This window comes from Portunus trituberculatus, chromosome 46 (genome assembly GCF_017591435.1).
Source record: "Portunus trituberculatus isolate SZX2019 chromosome 46, ASM1759143v1, whole genome shotgun sequence".
NCBI lineage: Eukaryota > Metazoa > Arthropoda > Malacostraca > Decapoda > Portunidae > Portunus > Portunus trituberculatus.
The window spans coordinates 25,591,786-25,612,562 of record NC_059300.1 but is presented as its reverse complement, the minus strand read 5'-3'; the positions used below and the strand labels follow the sequence as shown (position 1 = coordinate 25,612,562).

General features: G+C 38.2%; 1 protein-coding gene across 1 annotated transcript in view; it reads right to left on the bottom strand.

Annotated features, from left to right (window-relative positions):
• Positions 1–12,890: 12,890 nt before the first annotated feature.
• The window catches only part of LOC123519786, a 112,120-nt gene continuing 104,233 nt past the window's right edge, over positions 12,891–20,777 (bottom strand). The window contains exons 22-25 of the mRNA XM_045281292.1: positions 18,574–18,634; positions 18,109–18,197; positions 17,253–17,373; positions 12,891–15,517 (exon numbers count right to left, since the gene is read on the bottom strand). Of these exons, the coding sequence (XP_045137227.1) occupies positions 17,303–17,373; positions 18,109–18,197; positions 18,574–18,634 (221 nt within the window). The 3' untranslated portion in view covers positions 12,891–15,517; positions 17,253–17,302. The remainder of the gene's footprint in view (positions 15,518–17,252; positions 17,374–18,108; positions 18,198–18,573; positions 18,635–20,777) is intronic.

Here is a 20,777-nt window from a genome sequence, read left to right as displayed (position 1 = left end):
TATATATTTTTTTGCAGGGAGGTTGGCTTCAGTCCCTCGCCTCCCATGGAATCACCACCGAGGAAGAAGGAAAAGCAATAGGATCAGATGTCTCTGTTTAATTTTACAAGCGTAGTAAAGTTAATTTGACCTTGAGTATGTATCTTTCACATGTATAGGGCTGCCACTCATAAAGCTTTTAAACATGGCATGAAAAGCTATTCACCATATCATATTTTCTTCTCTTATTGTCTTCAGCCTCTTTCTCATCAGTGCAATGATCTCTTGCTATCTTCTACTACTAGTTTCACATCAAATGGAACATAAAGTGTAATCAATATTAGTGAATCAAAATGTGGGATCCTGCAGAGCACTTTAGCAGAAGTGAGACCATATAATCAAGAAACAAGAAACAACTGTAACTGTCCTTCTAACTGCAAGACTCCCCTCCTCCGGTGATCTCACTGCACAAGACACTTCTTTCTCTTATTTCAAATATTAATGCAAGAGTTAACCAGTTTCTCAATCATTTAACCCTTTCTGTGGTAAACCAAACATTTTACCTCCTGTATTTCCACCTCCCTATGACTTGAAATCTTTCAAGAGGATGGTTCCAAGACACTCAGTCCATATTTTTGACCCTGTTCACTGACCAGTGACCAGCACCTCAGTGGGCCCTTTTTCTTAATTACAATTTTTGTTACCCTTGGCCAGCTTCACTCAAAAATAAGTAATAAATAAATAATAGATAATTAAATAAATAAATACATCTTGTTTTTAATTATTTTCTTTGTATATATTATTTCAACAATACTTTTCCTGTGTAGATATCTTTTATCATCATTACTGTTGCTGCTATTTTCATTATTGCTGTCATTACGAATAAATGTGCATACAAATTGTAGGTAATCTTGCAGAAATTATTACTATTATAATATATAACTATCATTATTAGTATTACTAGTATTTTTATTACATCACAATTATTATTGCCATCATTTCCTTTATTCATTCTTATAATAACACTTTTTTTTTATCTTCTCATAATAATGAAAATTTTGCAATTACAAATTCTTCCTTGATTTTTTTTCATTCCCATCATTTACTTATATATATATATATATATATATATATATATATATATATATATATATATATATATATATATATATATATATATATACACTAATTTTTTGTATAATTACTACATTAAGGGTTTTAGTGTAAATTTTTACTTAAAATTACCCGAAAAGTTTGACCTAAAAAGGGCTATCTGTACTTCATTTATTCTATTATAATAAAATGTCCCATAAATGTACTATACATATATGTATCTTTTGACATAATAAAATGTTTAAAGTGAATGATGAGAACTCAGCAAGGAAAGGCAGAAGATCACTAGTACATCAGCCACGATGGAACCTATACTGGCCATCAGAGTGAGGCATGTATAATTGTATACCTTAATGATGTAACAAATTATATATTTACACACACACACACACACACACACACACACACACAGAAGAAATATTATATAGAACAACAAAACTTAAGAGAAACAGAAGGCTGCAAGGATATCTATATAAAGAAAAATATAAATGAGGAAGAAAGGAAGAGATACAATGAACTGGCAGCAGCAGTACGGGAGAAAATTAATGAAAGGTCAGAAGAGGAAAAAAAAGGCATTTTTTTGGAGAATTCTAGGAGACAGGATGAGGAAATGGTATATAAACGAGAAGAGAAAAACGTAGAAGAAGTTTAACTAAAAATTATAAAAGGCAAGAGACTAAAAATTATATATACAAACATAGACAGGGTTTTATCCAGTAAATTAGAATTAAGAGATTACATAAAGAAAGAAAATCCGGATATTGTATGCCTGGCTGAAAAAAAACTAAATGAGGCAATCAAAATAGACTTGGATAATAGGTATAATGTATGGAGAAGAGACAGAGGGGGTAAAGGAGGTGGAGGAGTCATGATAATGTTAAGGAAGGAGATAGTGATAAACCAAGTGGAATGTGGGGAAGGAAAAGCAGAAGCACTGTATGTTAAGATGCATATTGATAAAAAAAAAGTTAACAATCATTGTAACATATGTGCCACCAAAAACAAATTCATGGACCAATCAAGAATATAAAGACATGATAGATGACACAATAAGGAGTCTAACGAGAATCATTAAAGAAAGGAGAAAAGTGATATTAGTAGGAGATTTCAACTGTAAAGAAGTGGACTGGGAAAATTATGAAAGTGGTATGGGGGAAGAAGCCTGGGGAGATAGATTCTTGAACCTAATGATAGACAATATGATGGACCAGAGAGTAAAGGAATGCACAAGATTCAGAGGAAATGACGAGCCGGCGAGATTGGACCTAGTTTTTACAAGGGATATACAAATGAATGATGATATAAGATATAAGTGCCCATTGGGAAAGAGTGACCATGTAATATTAGAAATGAATATAGAAGAGGGAAAGGAAGATAGAGACGATTCATACAAAGGAGACCGATTAAATTACAGAAAGGTTGATATTGAAAATCTCAAGAACTATTTTAAAAACATAAACTGGGAGGAGATGGAAAACTCAGAGACGATGCCAGAGAAGTATAACTTATTTTTGGAAATATACAAAACAGGAGTCAGGGAATATGTCCCAAAATATAGACCTAAAGAAGAAGGAAAGAAAGATTGGTTTAATGCAAGGTGTGCTAGGGCAAAGGAGAAAAGAGATGGAACATGGAAAAGGTGGAGGAGAAACAGAAATACAGTAAATAAGGAAAACTTCAAGGCAGCGAGAAATGAATATGTTAAGGTGAGGAAGGAAGAGGAAAAGAACTTTGAAAAGGACATTGTCGAAAAATGTAAGGAGCAACCAAAATTGTTCTAGATTCATAAATGGAAAAATTAGGCAAAAAGAAACAAAAGAAAGGTTAAAAGGAGAGAATGGGATGGTGGAAGACCCAAAAAGTATGGCAGAACTATTAAATAATAAATTCCAGGTGGTCTTTACTAAGGAATCCAAATTTGAAAGGCCACAGGGTAATAGAGAGACAGTCTATATGAAAGAGATTAAAGTAACCAAGCTTGAAATAAAAGAGTTAATGAAGGCTGGATGAAGAGAAGGCAATGGGACCGGACGAAGTCTCAGGCAGAATACTGAAAGAATGTAGGGAAGAACTAGCAAGTCCTATATACATCATAAAATGCTCAATAGAAAATGGAACAGTACCAATAGAATGGAAAGAGCTGAGGTGGTTCCCATATATAAGAGCGGAAGGAAGGAAGAACCTTTAAATCACAGACCGGTATCACTAACTAGTGTAATATGCAAGATGTGTGAAAGAATAATAAAGAAACAATGGATCAAGTTCCTTGAAGACAACAAATTAATATCAAATAGCCAATTTGGTTTTAGAAAAAGACAGTCATGTGAAACTAATTTATTGAGTTTCTATTCTAGAACAGTTGATAGAGTACAAAAGAGAGAGGGATGGGTTGACTGTATTCATTTGGATTTAAAAAAGGTGTTTGACAAAGTGCCACATGCAAGATTACTATGGAAGTTAGAGGAGAAGGGTGGCTTAAAATGAAGCACATTGAGATGGATAGAAAATTATTTGAGGGGGAGAGAAATATGGACGGTAGTTAAAGATATGAAGTCCAAGTGGAGAGCAGTAGAAAGCGAAGTGCCAGAGGGGTCAGTATTGGCACCAAAGTCATAACCTGATGCAGCAGCAGAAGCAACACATGGAAAAAACAAACATATCTACAGGACATTGACCCTGCTATAAATAGAAGCCAGCTGGGTCAAGATGCTGTGGGTCAAGAAACCATTAACAAGAGAATAGGCTGCCGGGGATCAGATTTCAAACCAGGAGCTGACCCAGGCAGATGTCCAAGACCAAATGACTTTTAAACAACCTTGGGGAGTAGTATATGACCTTGGGGAGTAGTGTAAATCACATATGGTTCCCCACGTGGAATTAAACATGGATGGTGAACTTAACTGGCCAATAAGCAACCTGGCTATCCTGATCAGACCAATAAGAAATTGGCCATCTTAGTAGGTATATACACCACGTGGAGTGACCCATGATTGGTGCATAATATATGACCAATAAACAACCTGAATATCATAGTTAGACCAATAAGGAATTTGTCATTGTTGTAGGGAAAACGTGAACTTCTGAAACGCCAATAGGATGATGTCGCATTTCTGGAGCTGTACTACGGTTCAGAATTATTTGATGGTATTTTGTATGTGTTTTCGTCCTTATGTTGTTCACACATGGACCCCCACGTGGAGTGATCTCTGAATGGTGGATGGTAAACTAGATGTGGAAGGAAAAAGTACGAGACATTGGGTATAAAATAGGCTGGACCTACAAGAAAGGGGTTCGGCATACGAGAGAAGAGCGCGAGAGACAGAAGCCGAGAGGCTGCGGTTCCAGACACGAGAGGAGAGGAACCATTGAGTCATGGACAGACTCTTCCTTGTATTAGTGAGTAGAGCTCTATAGTTGATAATGCAGTCTAAGACATTGTATGTGTTATTTAAGTGAATGGAGGAAACAATTATAGGATGTGTATTTACTAGGATGTTGTATTAAGATTTTATGTATGTGTAGTGCAATTTTGACAGTTGATGCATTATTTCATATTGAGGAGTTATTTACATATGACATATTGTGATATATATATGTGAGTTGAGTTCAAGCATTGCTTTGAATGCATCAGCTGTGAAATTGGCACGTGATGAATTTGTGGAATTTCTAGTGTTATGTGATTAATATTGGTGAAGGATTTACGGAGATAAGCCTTAGACTTAGTGACACGTCGGGTGCACTGTATGGTCCAGGTTGGAAGCTGAGTGGTACCAAGCTGGGCCGTTTTCTACGCTCTCTCTCTCTCCCTCTGTGTGTGTGTGTGTGTGTGTGTGTGTGTGTGTGTGTGTATTTACCTAATTGTAACATACGGGAAAGGAGCTATGCTCTTACTGTCCCGTCTCCATATCTACTAATGTCCAGCTTTTTCTTAAAATCATGAATATTCCTTGCGTTGACCACTTCCACGTCTAAACTATTCCATGCTTCCACCCTTCTATGAGGGAAGCTATATTTTTTCACATCTCTCCTATAAGTGGCCATTTTTAGTTTTTTCCCATGCCCTCTCGACACTCTTTCATTCCACATACACAGATCTTCCCTATCCATTTTTCCATGCCAATCATCACTCTGTATATTGCTATCAGGTCTCCCCTTTCTCTTCTGTTTTCCAGGGTCGGAAGTTGCATTCTGTTCAGTCTGTCTTCATAAGTCAAATCTCTTAAGTCAGGCACCATTTTTGTTGCAGCCCTCTGTACTTTCTCTAGTTTCCTTATGTGTTTCTTTAAGTTCGGAGCCCACTGTATTGTTGCATATTCAAGCCTTGGTCTTATCATTGCAGTAATTATTTTCTTCATCATTTCTTCATCTAAATATACGAACGCCACTCTTATGTTCCTCAATAAGTTCAATACTTCTCCAATTATTTTGTTTATATGTCTCTCTGGCGATAGGTCATTGGTAATTGTCACCCCAAGGTCTTTTTCTTCATGACTGGTTTTATGTCTTCATTTCCTATCTTGTACATACTCCTGATTCTTCTTTCACTCTTGCCAAACTCTAATTTCTTGCATTTTGTCGTGTTGAACTCCATTTGCCATGTACAGCTCCATTTCCATATTCTGTCCAAGTCTTCCTGGAGTAGTTCGCAATCTTTGTCACATCTCACTTTTCTTAACAATTTTGCATCGTCTGCAAATAGGCTCACATAACTGGACACCCCATCCACCATGTCATTTATGTAGACCGCAAACATTACTGGTGCCAACACTGATCCCTGTGGAACTCCACTCTCCACCAAGCCCCATTCTGATGGTCTGTCCTTAATTATTGTTCTCATTTCTCTTCCTACCAAAAGTCTTCCATCCATTTTAGTAAACTGCCATGCACTCCTCCTACCATTTCAAGTTTCCAGATCAGTCTCCGGTGTGGTACCTTATCAAAGGCCTTTTTTAAATCCAGATATATTCCATCAGCCCAACCATCTCTTTCCTGTATTACATCTATCACCCTCGAATAGTAACATATCAGGTTTGTCGTGCATGAACGCCCTTTTCTAAAACCAAATTGACACTCACAAAGTATGTCATTTTTCTCCAAGAAGTCTGTCCATCTATTCTTCACCACCCTCTCACACATCTTAGCTACCACACTTGTAAGTGACACTGGTCTATAGTTCAATGGGTCTCTCTTGTTACCTGATTTATAAATTGGGACAATGTTAGCTCTTTTCCAGTCTTGGGGCACTACACCTTCCCTTAATGAGGCATCAATTACTTCACAAACTTTTTCTGCCAGTTGCTCCCTGCATTCTCTTAAAATCCATCCTGATACCCCATCAGGTCCCACAGCTTTTCTCACTTCTAAACTCCCCATCATATTCTTGATCTCCTCCACAGTTACTTGAAACTCCTTCATAATCCCTTTCTGTTCCATTACCAGTGGTTTGTCAAAAGCAGTCTCCTTTGTGAATACCTTCCGAAAGCATCCATTCATAGCCTCTGCCATTTCCCTGGGATCCTCACTGCAAACTCCATTTACTTCTAAACTTTCAATACTTTCTCTATTTTTGATGTTGTTGTTCACATGTCTGTAAAAAGCCTTGGTTGGTCTTTACATTTATCAATTATATCCTTTTCTTGTTTCTTTCTTTCTTCTCTTCTAATCAACACATATTCATTTCTTGCTCTTTTGTAACTTTCCCACTGCTTAATCCGTCTTTTCCTTCTCCACCTCTTCCATGCATCCTCTTTTCTTGTTCTAGCCTTTTCACATCTATCGTTAAACCAGTCCTGCTTTCCAACTTCTCTATGTTGTCTTATTGGTACAAATTTTTCTCACCTTCTTTGTATATTTTTATAAATTCCTTCCACTTTTCATTTGCTCCTTAGCACTCTTGAATTTCATCCAATTTGTCTCTTGAAAGAATTTCTTTAGGTTTCCAAAATCTGTCTTGGCATAATTCCATCTTCCCACTTTATATTCTTCATTTCTTCTAGATTTCTCTTCATCTATCACCTTGAACTCCAAAACTGCATGATCACTCTTTGCTAAAGGGCACTCCACCCTCATCTCCTCAATGACCATTGGCTCTGTACTAAAGACCAAGTCCAGTCTTGACGATGCTCCCTCTCCTCCAAACCTAGTATCTTCTTTGACCCACTGAGTTAACACATTTTCCATTGCCAGTGTCAATAGTGTATTTCCCCATGTTGTCTCTGATCCTCCATTGACCAGTCCTCCCAACACACCTCTTTACAATTAAAATCTCCCATCATTATAGTTCGTTCACAGCCACCCAACATTTCTTCCAGACATGTTCCTGTATCTCTTATCATTTCTTCATATTCCTGTACTGACCATGCATTTGTCTTAGGTGGTACATACACCACTATGTAGTGCCTCTTTTTCCTTCATTAGTTTCTGCTCTGATCTTTAGCACTTCTGCCTTTCCCATACCTTCTTTCACTTGATCCACCTTTATATCTTTTTTAACCAGCAACATCACTCCTCCTCCCATCTTACCTACTCTATTTCTTTTCCAAACATTATATTTCCCTTCTCCAACCATCATCAGGTCTTCTCCCTCTCTCAGTTTTGTTTCAGTAAGACCCACAATATCTGGGTTCTTATCCCTCAAGTAATCGTTGAGTTCTAAAATCCCCGATATCACTCCATTTATGTTGGAATACATTACATTCCGCTCACACGTAAGTTTCTTTAGTCCTTTAGTGTGTGTGTGTGTGTGTGTGTGTGTGTGTGTGTGTGTGTGTGTGTGTGTGTGTGTGCAATTCACTGTTTGATCTGCTGCAGTCTCTGACAAGACAGCCAGACGTTACCCTACGGAACGAGCTCAGAGCTCATTATTTCCGATCTTGGGATAGGTCTGAGACCAGGCACACACCACACACCGGGACAACAAGGTCACAACTCCTCGATTTACATCCCGTACCTACTCACTGCTAGGTGAACAGGGGCTACACACATATGTGTGTGTGTGTGTGTGTGTGTGTGTGTGTGTGTGTGTGTGTGTGTGCGCTCGTGTGGCCCCGTCTCCGTATCTACACTTAGCCAATCTTACTTTAAAAGTGTGCACACTCTTTGCAGACACTACTTCTTCATCTAAACTGTTCCACGTCTCAATACATCTCTGCGGGAAACTATATTTTTTAATATCTCTCAGACATCTTCCCTTTCTCAGCTTTTTACTATGCGATCTTGTACTTCGGATGTCATATTCTTCTCTCAAGATCAGTTTCTCATTATCCACTTGGTCCATTCCGTTGATCAATTTATAGACTTGTATCAGGTCTCCTCTCTCCCTTCTTTGTTCCAAGGTTGGTAGATCCATAGCCTTTAGTCTCTCCTCATATGTCATCCCTTCAAGTTCGTGTGTGTGTGTGTGTGTGTGTGTGTGTGTGTGTGTGTGTGTGTGTGTGTGTGTGTGTGTGTGTGTGTGTGTGTGTGTGTGTGTGTGTGTACGTACGAGACATGAATTCACTGTGCAGATGTTTTGTACGTATTGTGTATGATAGAGCTGTGTGTGTGTGTGTGTGTGTGTGTGTGTGTGTGTGTGTGTGTGTGTGTGTGTGTGTGTGTGTGTGTGTGTGTGTGTGTGTGTGTTTCTGTGTGTCCTGCATGACACAAGTCATCTGTACAATACCACAGCTCAAAATGCTACTAGGATTGTTGCCCCTATGCTGTAAGAAGCTGATATAATAACAATAATCTCTTGATTGAGATAGAAGTAATAAACTATAGCATAATTTGGTCTCCCCTATAAAGTTTTCTACGTTTTCTATGATACTCAAGGCTGGATTCTACCCAACGAGTCAAGAGGGGTTGCCAGGTGTCTCCTACTTTTCCGTAAAAACTCAAGTGAGGCCCTTGTTATAGTATCTGGAGCCCTCATGATGGTAACACTAAGTGGGAAGGAGTCACAAGAGCAGGTCTGAAGGGAAACGCGCCACGAAAATTCAAAACATTCCCCGCGAAAATTTATGATTACATAAGCGATCGCCGCGTCACAGTACTCGAGAGGCTTGATTATATAAGCGATCGCCGCAGTTGAAGGGTTAAAGTAAGATTGGATAGTGTAGATATGGAGACAGGGCCACACGAGCATAAAGCCCAGGCCCTGTAAAACTACAACTAGGTAAATACACACACACACACACACACTTTTTGTAAAAGAGGTTGGAGTGCATAAACTATTTAAGAAGTAAAGAACCAGACATCATGTGTGTACTCGAAACAAAGTTAAAACCGGAAGTAAAATTAGATTGGTTTGAGGAAGGACACACCCCGGTAGCTCAGTGGTTAGAGCGCTGGCTTCACAAGCCAGAGGACTGGGGTTCGATTCCCCGGCCGGGTGGAGATATTTGGGTGTGTCTCCTTTCACGTGTAGCCCCTGTTCACCTAGCAGTGAGTAGGTACGGGATGTAAATCGAGGAGTTGTGGCCTTGTTGTCCCAGTGTGTGGTGTGTGCCTGGTCTCAGGCCTATCCGAAGATCGGAAATAATAAGCTCTGAGCTCGTTCCGTAGGGTAACGTCTAGCTGTCTCGTCAGAGACTGCAGCAGATCAAACAGTGAAACACAGTGAAACAGTGAGACACTACAATCTATGGAGAAACGATAGAGTGGTAAGAGGAGGTGGTGGTGTAATGGTATTAACTAAAAAGATCTGATAGTGAAGGGAGAGTGAGGAAGTGATTTGTATTGTTATAACAAATGGAAAACAAGACATTAACATTATAACATTATAAGAATGTATGGAAGCGCTGTTCAGCTTCCGCCCATTAGTGGCGCAGACAATTTTACTTATAGTGGTACCCATATTAGGGCCCATATCACCCCCAAAGCTCATCTTGGGTGTAACCACCTAGAACCTGGGTATCATGGTGACATGTAGGTAACTTTAAACCACTCGACAAATGGCAAAGTGTTTAAGACTATACGTGGTGGGATTCGAACCTATGCGTGGACGTCTGCCCGATCCCACGCTCACCACATTATCCACTATGCCACCGCCTCCCTAAATAGCCCTAAATAGATTGAAAGATGAAATTGTCAAAAAGGATAAAGTGGTGTTAGTTGAGGACTTTAATTGTAAGGAAGTAGTGTGAGAAGATTTTGAAGTGGTGAATGGTGGCGAGTTGTTGAACATGATAATAGATAACCTAATGACACAATGGGTGAGAGAACCAATGAGGTGCAGGGGGGAGGATTTGGTGTTCACTAAAGGCATCTGTCTAAGGGATGAAGGTGAACATGAGTGTCCCCTGGGGAAAAGTGATTGTGATGTCCTAAGATTCAAGTTGGATAATGGAATGGACATGGTGAAGGGTGATACATACAAGGAGGAAAAATTAAACTATGCCAAGGCAAACTACAATCATCTAAGGGAATTTTTTAGTGAAATGGACTGGTCTGTGGTGTATCAGGAGGTAGATATTGAATCAAAATATGATAAATTTATGGATGCACAAAATACTGCTGTAGAGAGGTTTGTGCCATATCATCGAATGAAGACTAAAAAAAAAACAGTGGTTTGATAGAAATTGTGAGGAAGCAAAAAAGAACAAGGAAAAGGCATGGAAGAAATTCAAGAAGAATAATGAAGTATTATCAAGGGAAACATATATAACTGCAAGAAATAGATATGTTGAAGTAAGGAGAACAGCACAAAGGGAATATGAATAGAGGGTGATGGAGAGATGTGAAAGTGATCCCAAAATGTTCTACAAGTTCATAAATGGAAAACTAAATAAAAGAAGGCAATAGAAAAAGTAAAAGTTGGGGAGGAAATATGTGAGGATGTTAGTGATATAGTTGAAATATTGAACAACTTTTTTAAGGTGTTCACGAATGGGAAACCATTCATTGGAGAAGGGTTGAACCAAATAAAAGAAATGCACAACATCATTGTCAGTAAAGGCGATATAGAGAAAATTATAAATAACATAGATGTTAATATCAATGGGGCCTGATGGTATATCTGGGAGAATGCTGAGTGTAAAGATCAATAATTGTCGGACCCCATTTTTGACATTGTGAAAACCTCCATAAGAACAGGAAGGGTGCCTATGGATTGGAAAAGAGCATGACATTGTGCCCATATATAAAAATGGATGTAGAACAGAACCGTTAAACTACAGACCAGTGTCTTTGACTAGTGAGGAAGTGATTAAGGATAAATGGAGTGAGTATCTGGAAAGTGATAATATCCTGAGTGAAAGGCAGTTTGGTTTTAGGAAAGGAAGATCATGCATGTCCAACTTAATGTATTTTTACTCAAGAGTGACTGACACAATGCAAGATAGAGAAGAGAGTTGGGTGGATTCTGTTTATCTGGACTTACAGAAGGCCTTTGATAAAGTGCCACATGATAGACTGATGTGAAAATTAAGGAAGACTTGAGGAGTGCTTGGCAAATTAGCAGAATGGATGGAGAATTACTTGGTAGGGAGAGAGATGTGAACAGTAGTGAAGGGAAAGAAGGCAGAGTAGAGAAAGGTGACCAGTGGAGTTCATCAAGGGTCAGTGCTTGGTCCAGTGCTTGGTCCTATCATATTTTCTTATTTATGTTAACGATATGCCAGCAGGAATAGATAGTTATATGAACATGTTTGTAGATGATATCAAGATAATGAGAAGTGTAAAAAACCTGCAAGATTGTAATAGGCTACAAGAGGATCTGGACAAGATATACGAGTAGAGTAAATGGTGGCAAATGGAGTTTAATATAAGCAAGTGTCATGTTATGAAAATGGGAAAAAAAGTAAATACAGGCCATACCAGGTTTATAAACTGGGAGAAGAGATAATTGGAGAGGCCAGTGAAGAGAAGGACTTAGGTGTAATTGTACAAAACGATCTGTCACCGGAGAAACATATCAACAAGATATTTGGAAAAACATAATATGCTTCAGAATATAGGACTTGCATTTCACTATCTGGATGAAGGAATGATGAGGAAAATACTATGCACCATAATAAGAACTCATGCAGTTAGAGTATGCAACAGTCATCTGGTCACCTTATATGAACATGTGAAAAGATGGAAAGGGTGCAGAGGCTGGCAACAAGAATGATGGAAAAGTTCAAGGAGATAACTTACGAGGAGAGATTGGAGTTGACCTCATTGGAAGAGAGAAGACTAAGGGATGACATGATAACAATGTACAAAATAGTGAACAAAATTGACAAACTGGACAGGGATTTGATAAAAGTGGCCTCAAGTAGTCACCTGAGAGGACACGCAAAAAAAAATAACAAATTGTTTAAACAATGTGAAGAAATACAGTTTCCCCTACTGTAATATTGACAAGTGGAACAAACTGAATAGTGATGTTGTAGATGTGGCATGTATCAACCAGATCAAAGAGAGATATGACAAGTGTGGGCAAGGAGGCAGGACACAGAGAGCTTAGCTCGGGCCCTGTAAGACACAAATAAGTAAATACACACGCACACACTTCTAGAAATTGAATTAGAGGATCAGGAAACTTTATAATATAATGGACACCAACAAAAAAAAATTTAATCATGCCAAGACAAATTTTGAAGGATTAAGAAATACTTTGGTAGTATTGATTGGAAGGAAACCATACAAGGCAAGACAGTCCAAGAAAAGTATGAAATATTCCTAGACAAGTACAATGAGGGGGTAAAGAGATATATGTTCCTGTATACACAGTAAAAGAGAGCAAAAACATGTGGTATAGTACTACATGTGGAAAAGCTAATAAGTGTAAGGATGCAGCTTGGAAAAAATTAAGAAAGCAACGAAATGAAGAAAATAAGCAGTTTAACCCCTAAAGGGCCGGCCTGGGTGGTCATCTACAACATCCACAGGACCGGCACCTCAGCACCAAACACCGAAAATAGCCTATATTCACACACTTGATTCTGCTGAACTACAATGCAATAACAAATTACTTTGTCGTCATAGTCATCATCAACTCTTCTTCTTTTTAATTATTGCATGAAAACGTTTCTATGTGCTGTGGTTTTGGAGAAATATTGAGTTGAAGAGGAGAGACTTTTGGAGTTAGCGAGGCTCTTGCCCGCTCTGCGTTCGTTTCACTTGTGTGGCCTTGACTAGTGCGTAATGAAAACGGATGCCCCCATGCTCTAATTCTTATATATAGTCAATACTCTAAGCTTTCTCTATGTAACACAGTCTTGTGATGTGTGGTTTGGGAGTCATTGTAGCATACTCTTCTCATTCTCGTGTTGCTCTTACACTCAGTAATAACTATATGAAAAGTATATACCATCACTTAGGTATGTGTACTTTTACACTCACTTCGTACACTACTGACTTTTTTCCTTTATTTTATTTTATTTATCATGTAGGGTTTCATTTACACTCACTAAACAAATGCTTTATTATTTTATTTTCAATTTTCCTAATACATACAAGATACATAATGCATACATATGTAATACATAGATACTACAATAATAATACATAATATAATAGAGAGAGAGTTTGTGTGTGCACACATTATTCAATCATAATACATAATACATGGTACATAATACACATAATTCATAATATACTACAGAGAGAGAGAGAGAGAGAGAGAGAGAGAGAGAGAGAGAGAGAGAGAGAGAGAGAGAGAGAGAGAGTTTGTGTGTGCACACATTATTCAATCATAATACATAATACATAGTACATAATACACATAATTCATAATACAGCGACTGTCCTCACAGTAGATGTAAAAGGACATGCAGGTTCTTCTGAAGCTGCTTCAGGTGTTGATTGAGCAAAATCAGAATCATTTGTACTTGTATCTGTATCTTCACTACCTTCATTCTCTATGCTCACGTCACTTAGTTCAAGTTCCTCGGGATCACTTGATAAGTACGAGGAGACAGTTCTATTGAGTTCCCGTAGTATTCTGCTGTCGCTAAGAAGTGAAGCACGTGGTCGAGCTTGGGCGGGAATATGTCTAGGCGTTGAGGTGCTGGGCTCGGCAGGGTCTGGCAGGAAATCGGACGCGTCAGAATCCGTGTCAGTACGCCTGTCCATCGTGAGAGCAGGCAAGATTCTGAAGCAGTAGCCTAAACATATCTCTGGCAGTGTTGCCAATGAATGGTCATCGAAAATTATCGAAAAGTAAGTAAATTTAGCGCGAAAAAAGCAAAGCGGCTATAACCGCCCCCGGCCCTTCCGTGGAAAAGCGGCTATAGCCGCCTCCGGCCCTTTAGGGGTTAAAGAGGCACGAAATGAATACATTAGAATAAGAGGGAAGGAGAGAGAAATTTTGAAAGGGATGTAATGAAGAGATGGGAAAAGAAACTCAAGCTTTTTTATAAGTACAGTATACAAATGGAAAGATAATGAACAGAGAGACCATATCACTAAGTTAACTAAGGGATATATGAAACAATAGAAGAAGTGGGTGAACTTATGAATGAGAACTTTAAAACAGTTGTGCTGCAGCACAACTGGCAGATGGGGGAGGGAGAGGCCAGGGAGCCTTTATTTACAATCACGTGTGTGGACGTTCAAATTTCAGGTATACGTATTTTCGAGTATTAAATCAAACTTTTGCATTCGAGTATCGAATAGTTTGTCTATTAACCCTTTCAGGGCGCAAATAGGTTTTTGGGTCATTTCTGTGAGATGCAAATTCGGCCGAAAAATTGAGGTTTGCAAAAATGGAAAAAATCAACATTCTCATGCATAATAGTGTTATGCATCTACTGCAAAAAATTTAGGTCTCTACTCATGCTGGAAATTGGTGCAATAATGATGGGAAGTTGGCTTTCTGGTGGTACATTGTGCGCTTTTGGGTATTGCCATCGTAGCAGGTGGTTATTTTCTGCCGCAACTTGTGCAGATGTTTTCACTAAATTACACAATTTTTGCCTAATTTGAACTGCAGTTCTTCAGAACTGCTCCAGAATGTGCTAGGGTAATTATTTTTCACACCTGTGCATACATTATGCCCACACAAATAATATAAAATGCGTTTTCAGAGTGTTTTTTTTATGTACATACTATCATGAGCGAGGATATGCATGCCCATATATGGTAATATATGAAATACGCAATATACTACCAATAAACGAATAATATCTGGCATATCTGCTCTCTAACAACAAGATTTGATCATTACTCTTGTTATTTCTGTAAATAAATGCACAAATAGCCACTAGCGACATCGTAAAATAACAACAATTGTGAAAAAAGGGGCATCTGATACTCTACTGTGTGGATGCCATTGTGACTATATTTTTCTTACCATGTAACTGATGGAGCATCCCATGAGTCGAGGGAGGATGGGAGAATGTCATCTGGCAACTAGCAGCAGCCAGGAGGCACACGGTTTAATTCTGTGACTAGTCAAATATGGGACCACAATCGCGGACAGGAGGCATTTCCCCCAAAGCCACGATCGTGGTCCAGAGCACTGAAAGGGTTAAGACGTTCAAGTATTGAGTCTTCACTGTATTTGTGATCTTTCTAGGTTTGTGAATATGGCTCCTTCCAAAATATGAAAGAGAAGGTGTTACAAGCATAGCTTATCAAGAAACGTAAAATATTTTCATTTCAAGAGAAACTAGATGAACATCGTAACCAAGGATGAGGAAGGTGGGAAGCTCCGTAAAATGGACAGATTTTACTCTATTAATGAGTCCACAGTGCGCAACATGGTGAAAAGTACAGATGCCATAAAGAACACAGTGCAGGAATGATTGATATGGGGCCCTTATGTGGGATCAGTCGTGGTGGGTCCTGGTCCCAATCTTATTCATAACATAGGATTCCATTATTTGGTTAGTGCATTTTCGATATATGTGCACACTTTCTCAGTTCCTTTTCTGTGCATTAAATAAGGACCCCTGTATAACAAATTTTCTAACTTTTTTATACAAGAGGTATAATTAAGGGAGAGATGGATGGTGTATTTAGATATTAAAAAGGCTTTTGACAGATTATCACATAGAAGACTCCTATGGGAAATAGAACACATTGGAGGAATACAGAGATGTATCTTAAACTGGATGACAGACCACTTACAGAAAGGGAAATGAAGACATTGATAAGAGACACCCCATCAAGTTGGAGCACAGTTACTAGTGGCTTACCACAGGGTTCAGTGCTGACACCACTTATGTTCCAAGTATATATCAATGATATACAAGAGGGCTTGAGAAGCTACATAAATTTGTTTGCGATGATGCAAAATTCTTGAGAGTAATAAGGAACAATGAGGACTATGAAATTGCAGAAAGATATTGACAAGATCTGGGAATGGAACCAAAAATGGAAATTACAATCTAATACCAGGAAATGCCCTGTGATGGAAATAGATGAAAGCAATAGAAGACCTACATGTGAATAAAAAATAGGAGAAGAGGTTATAATGAATAGGAGGGAAGAGAAAGACATAGGAGGTAAGAATGATTATAAAGACACCATGACTCCAGAAAGAAACATAAATGGGTTATTTGCTTCAACATACAAGACACTAATGAATATCAGGGTGGCATTCAATTACATGGATAAGAGTATGATGCAAAAGATCATAACCACTATGATAAGACCTAGACTAGAATATGCAGCAGTGATGTGGTCACTGTATAAGCAGAAGGTGCAGAAAACAAGAAAGAATCCAAAAGGACTGCTATAAAGATGGTTTTGGAAATAAAGGATCTTCCGTATGAAGAAAGACTGAAAGACATGGAACTACCAACTTTGAGGGAGACAGGAGAGAGGAGATCTAATAATGATATATAAGATAGTAAACCATATGGAAAAGATAAATAGACAAGAGATGGTATCACTGACTGAGGACGGAGATAGACAAACAAGAGGGCACTCCAAGATCATGAATAAAGTCAGTGTTTGAGGAACATTAAAAAAAGTTTAATTTTCCACACACGACGGTGGATGTCTGGAATGGCTTGAGTGAAGAGATTGTAGCAGCAGAAAGTGTGCGAAAATCTAAAGAAAAGTAGGATAAAAGTAAATATGGAGACAGGTCACTATGAGCCCTGCTCAAACCCTGTAATATACAAGTAGGTAAAACTATAGGTAAATACACACACACTATATGATTCTTTTAAAGGAATCAAACACATACATACTTATGAAAACACAACATGGTGACATACAAAAGTTCTTACAAGCCAGTGACCTACTTTTCAAACATCCTCTTTATGCAGCAGAAACTCTGCCATCATCACATCACCTACAAGTGTGTGCAGTTTCCCTCACTGTTTACTTGATTGGAGCATTCCACCTGGGCAACTTGCTCCCCATCTTGAAATGTTAAAAAATGGATAAGTAGTAGTAGTAGTAGTAGTAGTAGTAGTAGTAGTAGTAGTAGTAGTAGTAGTAGTAGTAGCAGTAGCAGTAGCAGTAGCAGTAGCAGTAGCAGTAGTAGTGTATCCACCCAAAGGAGATTCCAAGAAGATGGGAAAACCCAGACCAAATACCAATTCTTATCTTCTTTGGGGGAGTAAAAATCAATGAGGGTATTTCCATACACCTTAATGCAACTCTAGTTTTGAAAACTTCAATCATATGGTAAACACATGAAATCTATAAGGTTGCTGATTTATCTTAGCATCACTCAACTCTTTCCAACAATGCATGGTTGGTATACTCTTGGCCATCTTTACCATTCTTGATGAAAAAGTGAGTTGGCAGTAACTAAAAGTTTTCTTAGTTAAGTGTAGCAAATGATTAGATGCATAAAGAATCAGCTGCCTCCCACCATATAGGGTTTAGAAACAATAAAAAATAAAATAAAATAAATAAAAGAGAGAGAGAGAGAGAGAGAGAGAGAGAGAGAGAGAGAGAGAGAGAGAGAGAGAGAGAGAGAGAGAGAGAGAGCTTAGTATATTCTCCAGTTGAATGTAATGAGCTGAAACTAAGTGCTTATAGAAACTTTCTGATATGCATGCTATTACTCCAGCAATGGTTAAAAAAAAAAAAAAAAAAAAAAAAAAAAAAAAAGAGTAAAATAAACTACATGTTAGCACTTATACAAACCTTCACAACTTATCTGCAGTGTATACTGATTGGGAGATATTTGAAGCTGTTCCTCAGTTGCTGATGCTGATTTATGTCTTCTCTGGGACCTGAGAATGAACATAATAATTTTTAACTTTTTTCCTAATTTCTATTTAAACAAATGGTTCATCATTTTCTACATTGCTGAGCAGATGTGCTATATGTTACACCATGGTTCCATCTAGTGACAACCCTCACAATAATATACTAGTTACTGGTCAGTCTTTATAAGCATTATTAAGAGGAGCTTCTTATGGTCCTATTTATCTATTTCCAGGATCCTCTTCAAGCCATATCTAACACAGAATGAACTGTATATCAAAGGCAGTGCTACTTGCTTTACAGTATCATCATCCTCTAGTCTAGTCTATCAAATAGTTTTCACTTTGTGTCTATATTAGCCAAAATGTTTTGCTTCATAATCAATAGTGAAAATGTCATTACCTTGAGCGCACTGCTTCCCATAAGTCATCCGTAATAGAAGACACTGAAATACCACTTTCAACTGAAATAAAGATTCAAGTATAAATACATTCTATCCTGTGTATGATCCTTTATACCTCAAATGAGAGATCAAATAATATTTGTGCATAAACTGAACAAGTCAACAGAAACACTTGAAATGTAATCTATCTGATTTATAATTCTTGATTACAGAAGTTGAAGGATGCATCATTATTCTTTGGTCACCTACTCACCTGAAACCATGCATGTCACACACTTTAGTAATACTTATCACTATTAATCATAAATATAAACAGCATTCATTATCCTACTACAGTTGTACCTTGAGATACGAACTACCTGAGATGCGAGTTTTTTTGAGATACAAACTATGATTTGGTTCATTTTTTGTTTTGAGATACAAGCGAAGTTTCGAGATATGAGTCATGCTGGGGGATGTTGCCACAGGTCGGCGGCTCAGCACATTGGTCTAGTCTCACTAGAGCTAGCATCATCGTGTTTCCTGCGGATTTCATGTACTGTGATTGTTCTTTCATCATTTTCACACTACTTACTTACCTTCTTATTTCTTGAAAATAAGTGTAGTTTTAATTTACATTAAATGTTTACATGTAAATGGTGCCTGCATCCCTCCCTCCCTCCCTCCTTCCTCCTTCTCCTTTTCCTTCTCCTCCTCCTCCTCTGCCATTCACCACCATTAGCTGAAAATGTCAGTCTCCAAGGTAAGAACAATAAATAAACTTTTGCTGTTATTTTATATATTTTTATGCATTGATAAAGCATGCAAGTGTATATAACTGAAAAGGCTAAACAAATTTCTCCTATCTCCACCCAGCTCCTCCACTGACGCACATCACTGAGAGAGGGGAACAATGTAAACAAACCTGCGGTGGCAGTGGTAAAGCCTCTATCCTCTCTCTCTCTCTCCTACTTAAAAATTCACTTATTCCATGAATAATGAATACAGAGTCGTCAACGAGCTATTCTGTGATTATTAGAGCAGCCAGTCTTCTGTGGGTGGCTATATTTGTACACTCCAGCTGATCGACGGAAGTGAGGGTGGGGATGTGGTAGGGCAAATTTCAGTGAAATTCACCCCCTCCAAGATAAAAATATACTTTATAAGAATAGTTTATCTATTTATATTCTCTTTTGTTATGTTCTATTATATTTCTATGCAATGATTATTCTTTATAAATACAGTGGAGACTCAATACTCAAATGTCTAAATAGTCAAAATTTTCAAGTCGAACGGAAAAGTTTGACTTAATACCCCCCAAAAAAAACTATTAGTCGAACGACCGTCCACGTGGCTGTAAACAAAGGGTCTCCATTCCTGCCGCCCCACGTGCCCAACTGGGCCACTGCAGCCAGTTGATCCTTCGCTATTGTAAGAATAACATTGTCTTGCACTTTCTCTCCAGAGTTTTTTTTTTTTTTTCATTTAGAAGCTTACAATGGCACTGAGAAGGTTTGTTAGTGGTGAGAATAAGGCTACAAGAAAGAATGTAGTGACAACCATCGAAAGGAAAAAGGAGATTATTGATAAATATGAGAAAGGAGAAAGAATAACCAATCTTGCAGTCGAGTACTGTATGGCTAAATCTACAGTAGCCACAATACTGAAGAAGAAAGAGCTCATTAAAAGAGCGGATGTGGCGATTGGTGTGAAAAGGCAATTTAAGCAACCTGCGGCAGTGGAAGAAATGGAAAAACTGTTGATTGGATAAACCAAAGGCAGATGGCTGGTGATTCTTTGTCAGAAGCCATAATTTGTGCGAAGGCTAGGCTGCTCCATCATGATCTTATTTCTGATACCACATCTGACTCCAATGATAATTTTAAGGCAAGTAAGAGGTGGTTTGGGAATTTCAAGAAAAGAACTGGAATTCATTCTACTGTGAGGCACAGCAAGGCCGCAAGTGCTGACAGAGTTGCCGCTGAGAAATTTGTGGATAAGGAGCACTTAAGCCCACAACAGATCTTTAATTGTAATGAAACTGGCCTGTAAAAAAAAAAAAAAAAAAAACAGGACCTGTATAACAAAGGTAGAGAAGTGTCTGCCAGGACACAAGCCCATGAAAGACAGGCTAACCCTGCTTCTGTGCGTCAGTGCTAGCAGCAACTGCAAAATTAAACCGCTACTTTTTTTTCTAAACTTGGGTTTGGCAATGGCTGGAATG